General features: G+C 39.5%; 1 protein-coding gene across 1 annotated transcript in view; it reads right to left on the reverse strand.

Moving 5' to 3' along the window:
• Window positions 1-1,333: 1,333 nt before the first annotated feature.
• LOC126390698 (voltage-dependent calcium channel gamma-5 subunit) overlaps window positions 1,334-10,558 on the reverse strand; it is a 26,378-nt gene continuing 17,153 nt past the window's right edge. Inside the window, exons 3-6 of the mRNA XM_050045118.1 lie at window positions 8,635-8,721; window positions 6,103-6,243; window positions 5,611-5,756; window positions 1,334-4,189 (exon numbers count right to left, since the gene is read on the reverse strand). Coding sequence (XP_049901075.1) covers window positions 3,926-4,189; window positions 5,611-5,756; window positions 6,103-6,243; window positions 8,635-8,721 — 638 coding nt within the window. The 3' untranslated portion in view covers window positions 1,334-3,925. The remainder of the gene's footprint in view (window positions 4,190-5,610; window positions 5,757-6,102; window positions 6,244-8,634; window positions 8,722-10,558) is intronic.

Genomic DNA, 10,558 nt, shown 5'->3' on the forward strand with positions numbered 1-10,558 from the left:
CGGAGATCCAACCTTATCTCTGTTTGAGGGCAGAGCCATGCTAATGTGCTTTGATAGCCCACAAGAGGGTTTACTCTGTTCTTAAAGTATTTTTCTCTCACAGTGCAAGTTAGTGGGAAAGAAATGTGACATAACATGATCTTCTCAAGCCAGGTTTTTAGTTGTGTGACCAAACTCCAAAAACAATGTGATCAGTAGTTGATATTCTGTTGTTATACATCTGCACCGACAGTATCTTGTTGATATGCATTTCTGTTCCGTCTCAACAGAGGGTGATATTGTACAACACATAGTTTGCTTATATGACTAAGACTGTTTTCACTATAACATAGTAGACTATATGTTACAATACATGTTTGAATCAATGGTTTCACTGCTTCATTGCCAATGACAGGCTTAAGTATCTGTCGTCTCAGGTCTGTTTACTGTCCTTTGTACTCGAATGAATAACAGCAACCCCATATAAATCGTTTTACTACAATTATTGAAGGATGCTTTATTGTTTTTTATTATGTTACTCTTACCGTCTGAGTTTTAAGAACTTGTTAAAGGGCTTTGTTACTGTGATACAAACAATATTTTTCATTTTTGCCTTTGAACCATGAAAAAATAGTAAGAAATGTAAATAAATACCACCCCAAAACTGGATCTTACCTTTAGAGATGTTATAGCTTTATAATCATAATATTTTTATTTATGTAGCACCTTTAAAAACAGTTGCTAAAGTGCTTTTACAACCAAAGCAAAACAGAAGCAAGATACCTTTGAGGCAATATAGCAAACTAAAGCAAAAACTAAGGTAAAATTAAATGAGAAAGGATGCAACAACACATTTCTACATTTTCTATTTTTATTTCCATTTGCAGTAATATATTTGGTGGTGTGGCTCTGTTCTGGGGCCTCTGCCTTTTCTCGGGCCTATGCAGAAAGCCTCTTCCACATGCCTAAGTGGAAAGCCTTAAGGCACAGAGAGAGAGAGAGAGAGAGCACACCTCTCTGCCCTTCCACGTGCAAACAAGGACAAGCCTGAGGCAAAGAAAACAAACCTCCCTGCCCTTCCATGCGCATTATGCCTGCATAGAACCTAATGCCTGCCTAAGGCAGGGGCTCATTCACATTCTCAAGCTGACTCCCTTCCATCAGTCAGCTGCTCCATCAATTGATTGGGCTGTTTGAGATCAGCTGATGTAGCTGGGATGTGAGCTGAGCACGGTCACCTTTAGATTTAAGCCTCAACTTTGGAACAACCAAATACTGAGTGATGATCAACATTTATGAAGCCTTACGACACATGGACAAGAATAAGGAACACATTGTTTATCAAATTCCATTAAACTTTATTTCATTGATTATACATATTCCATTGCACATTTAACATCATGAAAATGACTCTGATTGTAAAAATACACAGATATTGACAGTTCATGTCTGACGATGACACCATCTGAATACTTTACAGTTATGTAAGCATAACATTATGCAAAAGCTCACATTCTCAATGTGATGCAGGAGGCAAAGCAGCTTTCACATAATCTGCAGATGAATCTACCCAACAACAACCATATATTTTTTACATGTTCTTTCATCTATACAAAAAATGAATCTATATACACACTGATGATTTCATATTTACACTGTTTAAAATAAATAAAATGTAACAGGTCTATATATACCAAAACAGAGTGAGCATAGCTTGGCACTGTGTGTGTTTATTAAAGTGTGTGTTTGCTTACATGTATTGCAGGTGGTAATGCCATAATCCAGTGATGAGATGTTGCATGCCATTAATAATATGTGGAGTTACACCATGCAACACTAAGTACTGACGATAATTATAATTTTCATTATATATCAAACATAAGATTATTGCACAAGACAAAATGCTTCTCTGTAATATGATTACTCACACTTAATGCTGCATGAAATGTATATATTCAATACATAACCTCAAGTCACTTAACCTGGATACAACTTCTTTCTTGGCACACTAAGGACTGCAGTATAGCTGTATGTAGAATACCCTGTCATTATAAGGGGGTAAATTAGAAAAATATGCATCTATAATTTGAGTTATTATATCTCAGTGAAAGAGGTATTTTACTATACATATGTAAAAGAAAGATCTCAGTTAGCAGCGTTTCCTTCGGCACATCTTACATTCACAACAGCTCCATGTCAAAATAGTCTTTAACACCACCTGACTCATTCACATTCCCCATCAAAACCCACGACTACACAAACTTCTTCTCCACTTTGGCCTGTTCTTCTTTAAACATATAACTAATGTTTTTTAACTCTTATCTGATCTTCACACTCAGACAGTGCTGCCCCTGTACTGCTTCTTTTCTTTTTTTATTTGGGTTAAATACACTTGTTGTCCTCAACTCCATGAAGACAACTGAATACAGGAATCATATGTTCTCTGAGAATATAAAAGGTTTATGTACATCTGTACTGTTTAATGCAAACCATTCCTGTATTGTTCATATTAATGGGTTATGATGAGAGCAAATTTATTTGTTTGTTTTGGCTGTTTCCTTTACAAGAATATACAATAATACACTCAACGTTTATATAACCATTAATATATTCAGACTTAGGCCTTTAAAAACAATGTTTCTTATACTAGAAGTGTATAATACAAACCCTTCCTTTGGTGTCAGTACTTGCAAAATAAAAGGAAGCAGTGAAATGTCCAAATGAGGTGGTCACGGCCAACTGTGACAACACTCAGGCTGTCACAATGCAAATATAAAAAAGTGAAGCCTTCCACCCTTCAGGTACAGCTTTAAAAGTTTAAAAACACCTGTGGCTACATAACAATAAAGGGCTCCTCTGCAAACGACCTAAAGGGAGTTATATTAGTACTTCTGACTGTTCACACCTGATACAGAAATACTGAGAGGGTGGTGTAAGAATTGAAGCTCATATGGAAGGTCAAATACCATCTGTCATTAATCCAACTCCCCAAAATGATCTATTTAAGTGGCTGAAATTCATTCATTCATCATGTGTTTCATGAGCTGTAAACTTGAACATGAAACAGTTTGTCTTTAACAGCTGTGACGTGTCAGAAAACACAGTATAATGCAGCAAAAAGCCACTTTCTGCAGCACACTGCAACTGAGGAGTGACACCTAGGGATGTGAGGGAAAGCTGCACACTGGGTGCACATGTACGATGTGTAGAAGACAAAAAAATTAACAGTTTTATTTTAACCTTATGAACCTTTAGAAATCAAGTCTGCACTATGTGTGCAATGGTCTTAGGTCAAATCACCCTCTGAGATTTATCATTTTAAGCAACTCTCCCCTTCACCTGAGGTGATGTCACTGATTAGTTTCTGCTTTGTGGCTAAAAACTCACGCTGTAGTGTTTTTGAACACCTGACTCTGCATGCATTGCACACAGTTGCTTATCCAGTTCTAATCCCTGTTCCAAACTCTCCGTGTTTGCAGATGTGCAGCTGTAATCCTGTCAAAAAAGCTATCAGGATGGTGGCAGTGCTACAAACAATAGTGGACTTTCTCCCTGCAGGTTGAGGCTACTCAAGTTACTCCTTTCAGATGACTTCACCTTACCTTTGTCGATTCTGCAGGAGGCTAGTCACCTGTCACTGAAAAACTACAGAAAAACAGATTAAAGTACAACCTGGTCAGACTCTTTTGTCTCGTGTCTTCTGACAGCTCCCCCCTAAACAAGACTGAGCTGAGGATAAAGTGAACTGGCTAACCCTCAACTTAAGTTTTGCTCCCTACAAAACCAAAAAGTGTAAATAAAAAAATCGGCAGCAGGGAGGGCAGAGAGAATCAGGTCATAGTCAGGACACTAGAAGAGGAAAGCGATTCAAGCTGGATAATATCAAATTATCAGACAATTTTACTCCAAATTCCAGATAGATAGAAACAACCACCGATCCTCTGCCTCAGCAAGGTGAGGAGGACATTTGCTCATATTCTGGACACTTGAGAAGAGCAGGGTAGTGGGAGGAGTTCATCTGGAGGGAGGCCTCAGAGGAGATGGAGGAGGCACTGCGACCACGTCCGGCCCAGGCGTCTGGATGGAGGAACTGGCCGGAGTAATCTGAGCAATTGCTGAGGCGAGGCCGGTAGAAGCCCTGATGGGGCCGATACATTTCCTCTGCTGTGTAGCGCTTCATGAACAGGTACACTGACATGACGCCTGCCGTCTGAGGGAGAACAGAGGCAAAGGAGCACTCAGTTTACTCTCCAAAACACATTCTGTTCACAAACATGTCAAATTCAGGTGACTTTAAACCAAACACATGAAGGCATTTTAACCACTGAAATGATTCATTCCAAGAATTAAATAAAATGAATTATGGAAAATCAGAGAATTATGCACTTATTGATGATTCATGACTTTGCTGAATAACCATCTGAAAAAACAACAACACTTGAACATTTGAATCATGGCTTAGTTGAATGGGTTTATGCCAGGATGCAGGTGTGTATGTGCTGTATCTGTTCATTTCTTTCTTCTCTTTTCCTCTTTGAATGACATCAAATGCACAATTTCACAGAAAAAGAACAATGCACATTCAATATTTCCCGTCATTGTGACTTCAGATTATTGTGATTGACTACAGGAGAATTAAGTATCAACAAAAGACACAGAAAAACATGAATCATCGCTTACTAACCCCACATTATCATGTTTTATCAGGGCTGTTTTGCACAGCCCAGTACATTAGAGACGTTCATATCTCAGGGAAGGGACTTTGTATTGAAGTCTTTAGACAGTAATTTAAGGATAAATGAGTGCATCTGTCAAACCTGATCATTCCCAGGGTGTCAAATACCAACACTGGATAACACCCCACGGTATGCGATATTGAAGCCAAAGGCACCCTTTAACTCCATTTTAAACCCCATATGCAGCAATACTTAATGCTGAGAGCAACTGACTATAAAGAGTGAGAGAGTCCACATAGGGTTGGAAGGAGGGATGGTGGATGGATCAAACAAAACCAGACTTCCAACCACAAGACCACAGTTCATGTCCCGTGTGAAACCAAGAGTCGATGTTGTTTTAATGTAACTGTACGCAATTTACAGATGGTTGTTACACACTTACTAACGTGACCTTTATAAGTCATGTTACATTACGTAACAAACTTACTTATTTTAACTGTTTCACTACATGATTTATGAGTTATACTGTTTTTCAGTTGTGCGTCCCATAGACACACTACACTGTGCCTTGTGCATCGCTATGAGACACTGAGGGGTGTGACAAAGCATTGGTATTTGATGACCTAGGAATGAGAAGAGTTGGTTGAATGCCTAAAGTGTATCTTGAATAATGAACGCAACAGATGAGAGATGTAAATTAGCAAAAGCAAAGTAATGCCAGAGCTGTCATTAAGCACATACTTATGAAAGCATGAGCTTGGATAACATCTTAAAGGCACCTGGACAGACATGAATTAAGTAAAATCTTCTAGTCTGGAACCTAAATTGAAAAAAATCTGTGTCATGTAGATATACATCTGGGTTTCAAGCAGAAACAGACCCACGGCTAATGTTTTGGTCAGGCAAGAAAGATTTAGAGGATTCGTTTTGATGCTTGTGAAAAACATTAAGTTACCTCAGTGAGCAGGAAGGAGATGGCAGCAAAGGCAAACGACCAGCCGTACTTGTAGCTGAAGTATGCCTCATTAGTTTTGGTTCTGTTCAACATTTCATCGTTAATGTTGGAGATGTACAACACCAGACCAACCACCAGAGAGAGACCTGAGGGAGGCAGGCAGAGAAACACAGAAACACACAAACTCCAATGACTATGCAGAGAAAGGTAGACGGAATTTACAAAAACACTGATAGTACATGATTGGTGTCCCTCTTGTTGCAGACCATGCATCTACTGATTACAGATTTTAATAGAACAATAACAGTGTTTCATTGTGTTCTCTTCCTTAATTTAAGTGACACACACCTGAACTCTGCAACATAACAGCTATGTTTATTAAAAATCCTTTCACCATTTACTTAGTCCGAACACATGTTCACCTTCTCAAATGTACCTGTGTTGTTGATTTATTTATTTGGATATGTTTTGAGTAAAAGCCAAACCAAGTACCTGACAGGATGAAGAAGATTCCAGAGACAAAAGCCAGGATAGTGCGATGGGGTCGGATGTGACCGATGTTGCTGAGTACAAAACCGATGAACATGAAGAAGAGGCTGACCAGAGGGAAGGGTGTGGCAGAACGGATCATTTCTGGAGGAAGACAAGAAAAGTTTGATTTGAGATGTGACCTACGGCAGCAGTTTCAGACCCAATCCCCATAATTCTTAGGATACCGTAAAAATATACATATTATATCATAACTTATATATTATAATAAATATTTTTCATTAGTAAAACATTTGTTACAAGCTAAGGGCCGATATGTTTCCTCACACCTCTTCTCCCTCTTGTCTTCCTTCTGTTACTCAAAAGTCTGTCATCTCGTGTACGACAGGTTTGGCAAAGCAGACTGCACCCTAAGTGCGTCTAGTGGTTCATGGTGATGCGGCATGTAGATGATGATCATCGCTCTTTGCTGCATGTTATGCATATCTCTCCCACTGATGGGGAGGCAGAAGCAAACACTGCCAACCAGCTCAACAAATCACGAGAACCTAACCCGATCCAAGCCTGGGGCAATAATGAGAAATTACGGCCCAGTCCAGCCCTGCCTGAGCCTGAAGGGGCTCTAGTTGTTCCTACTTGGTCCTAACATAAACTTTTTTTTCTCTTCGTTTTTTTTTTTTTTTGCGTGTGTGTTTTCAGTGACTTTGTGAAACTTTTAATGAAAGCTTTCCCTTAGAGTAGCAGCATGAGGTTTTCCACTGAGGCTGGTCTTACTCGTCAAGGCAGCATCACGTGGGTTTAGGAATTTGGGTCCTCGTTTATATCAACTCCCTACTACCTCCCTACTGTGAGCAAATGGTAAAGCACCTCCCAGAAGACAAACAAGTCTGTAATACTTCTCTCCACACCCCCACTGTGTTCTCCATTACACAAAATGTTGCCCCTCCAGCTAAGTGGACCAGATGTTTAAGGCCATAACCTTAATGGAACTGGTTATTTAGTTGGGTAAAGTTTGGATTGTGTGGTAAGCGTGTCCATTATATTCTACTGTGGATATCCAACACCATAAATAAAGTCTTTCTGGATTAATGTTGAGTCTGAAACAAAGTCAGGAAAAGCTTCAGTTCTGAATGGAAAGTTTTAACTAATGCATACAGGATATTAATGTAATTTTACCAGTGTGCCTGGATGAATACTGAGCCAATTAACTCTTATTATCACCGTCTATTTAAATCCTTTCTTCCTATATATCTGTCACTTCAGGGAGTCTTCTTATTTTATTCTCACATTTACACTTTTAAATTCACGCCAATTCTTTCATGTTCAAGTTTGTCACTTCTTGACCTTCATATCTTTACAAGACTTCTCCTGTCTCCCACTTCTTTTTTCTGTTTCTCTTTTTCTTCTCTAATAAAGTGAAAGAATAATCGCTCCTTTGATACTTTTGCATTGTTAGTTATTATCAAAGGAGAGTTATTTGTTGCATCTCGAAAGACATTTGAAGTGTTGAAATTTTACTCTTTTTGTGCCCACATAATAAGCACATCAAAAACAAATGGATGAATTTATTTAATTGTTTGAATATCTAATTTCCCCTAAACTTGTTTATTTCAGTTGATGAGTCCCCAGAATGTGTTACGACAACCGTCAGAGAGGGAGGCATGTAAATGTACCTCTATGACCACCTGGTTTACCTCCGTCTCACTATGTCTTACTTCTTTGACCTTAAAGGCTATCTTTGGACTGCAGCTTGAAGACACGAGGGATATGGGATATGAAGTGGCTGCTTGTCGGCACACCACCAGTACTCATGTGTATCCATGCGTGTTCACGCTGCAGGGGGTCTCTACAAAATGAAAATGGCACCCTTACATTTTTCATACACACCCAGCTCTTATCTTGAGTGGACTGGCCTTGGGGAATGGGCCAGGAATAGCACAAACAACACAGATGACAGCGTTGTGCAGAGGTGTGGACTCAAGTCACATGACTTGTACTCAGGTCAGATTTAGGTCATAAATGTGATGTCTTTGGACTTGGCATTATAAAATAAATAAGAGGCTTGTGCATTGCAGTCTCTGTCAATGTTAACCCTACGGTACCACTGGCCTGGAGAGGACTACAGACAGACATGTGCTGCCACAGTGACACATGGTGTTACCAGACACTTTTTTCACCTGCCAGCGATGAGGTTCACTGGGAGGGCATAATGTGCTGGAGGTCCAGTCCATCTAACCAGTTCCACTCACCACTACACAGGTGCCAACACAACATGACAAATCTTGAAATACCATGGGAAATAACTGGGTTCTCTCTACTGGTGTCCACTGCATATTGTAGTATCACTTGTTTTGCTCGCCACTTTTTTTTTTACCGCTGCCTCTTATTAAGCCAATTTTTTATGCATTTCTTACACTGCACTGTAACTTTTAAGCTTGTATATTATACCTGTCCCACTATATTTCAACTTTTTATTTTCCATTCTCTAGTTCTCTTGTTCTCTTGTATAATAGTGGAGTGTGAAAAGTTACTTACTCAGGACACTAACAGTGGACTCAGAGGTCATCTGGACGTTAGTGGGCATCACATACTCGATGGTAAAACACCGGCCTTTCTCCTCCCCTAAAAGAGAGGACAGGGAGAGAAATACATTCAGTAAAATTTCACATAAATCTAGAGCACTCTACAAAACTGATTAAACTGTTAATTCACCCACTGCGACAAAGAAAAGTCAAACACAGAAACATGTACAGTATTCTGGCAGAATACATAGATGTCTTGTAGCCTTTGAATGATAATAATACCTATCCTGGCAATTAAACGTTATGACTGTACATCACAAATGTCAAGTTTTTAGGATTTATTTTCATTCATGAGAGTAAGCTTTGTGTGATGGCTGTGACACAATTTCAGCTTTCTCCTCTGTGACGTTGTTGAATGCCACCTAACAACAACTTGACAGCAAGTTGCAAGCAAGCATGGACTCAACAGCTTGTTTCATACAATACACAAGTTCTACTGTCAGTATTTGTGTGAAGAACACCCAGCATTAGATTTCAGCACCTTTCCCTTCATCGCTCTGACACATACAGTACAAAGTCTAGCACCAAAACGCACAAATACACACTCTTGTAACTGATGTCTTTATCAACACTTAATTAACCCCACACTATGAGGTGTTTGATTAGGTGAGATTTTGTGGTTCAGCATATGTAATTAGCTTTCATAAAGTGTTGATAATGCATACTAGAACAATGCAAAGTGAGAGTTTGGACCAGGGCAGTCCTAAAATATCAACATACAGTAGTATAAGTACTACAGTTAGTGTTAGTCATTGATGGAGCATTTTTGTAAACTTCTGTGTGTGTGTGTGTGTGTGTGTGTGTGTGTGTGTGTGTGTGTGTGTGTGTGTGAGAGACAGATGTGCTAATATAGCAGCAGACTAAACCATGTCCTCTCTGTAATCTTGCATTTCATGCAGATTATAACCCATCCATTTAACTTTTGTGTGTTTGTGTACATGTGCACAAGGGAGAAGAAGCCTTTGATGTCAAAACTTCAGCTTCAGGGTCAAGCCGGGTGAGTGCTGAAAAATTTGGTAGGAGGTAGCGCCCCAGTCTAGCTGAAAACTAATTGCATCATGTCGGGCACAGCTTATTACTTTGTGGTTCCTGGTACAAACTCTCATTACAGCAAGAATTTAAGGTTTAAGGCTGGCCACCTTGCCTGAAAAGACCCCCCTCTGCAAGCATCATAAAATGCGATGCAGTATCATTACATAAACTAGAATTACCACCTCATGGTGGCATGCCTCCGCAAACCAGTCAAGTTGCAGATACAGTTTACATTCATGTCTCTCCAGATTCATACATAGCCATGACAGCTGGCAATGCTTCAGATATGGGTGTTGTTCAAAGAAGCTACAAATTTTAAAATATGGATACATCACACACATCTTCAACCCAGCAGCACAGAAGATCTATACAATCAGCACAATTTCAAGGAGGGCATCCAAGATTAGTGTCACAAATTCAGGATCTGGCCAGTTGTTTCCCCTTCTGTGGCTGGAAGTGTGTAATTCAAGAAGACTATGTCACAGTGAGGTTGACCTTTGACCTCTTGGATATAAAATGTTATCACTTCTACATTTTATCCTTTTAGACATATGTGAAATTTGATCATAATTGGCACATCAATTTATGAGTTATGGGCAAAAACATGTTTTTTTGTGGTCACAGTGACCTTTGACTGCCAAAAATCTAATGACTTCATTGCTGAGTCCAGGTGAACGTTTGTTAGCTTGGAAATCCAGACCCAAATCTAGAAAGATTTAGGGTCTGGCCATGAGTAATGAAAATGGCCCAACTCGAGGGGCGGCACCAAGCATGCATTTGTAAATATCACTGCACGCAATTGGATAACACTACCACCAATCAGAACAATACACGGGGTGACGTAT

This window comes from Epinephelus moara, chromosome 5 (genome assembly GCF_006386435.1).
Source record: "Epinephelus moara isolate mb chromosome 5, YSFRI_EMoa_1.0, whole genome shotgun sequence".
NCBI lineage: Eukaryota > Metazoa > Chordata > Actinopteri > Perciformes > Serranidae > Epinephelus > Epinephelus moara.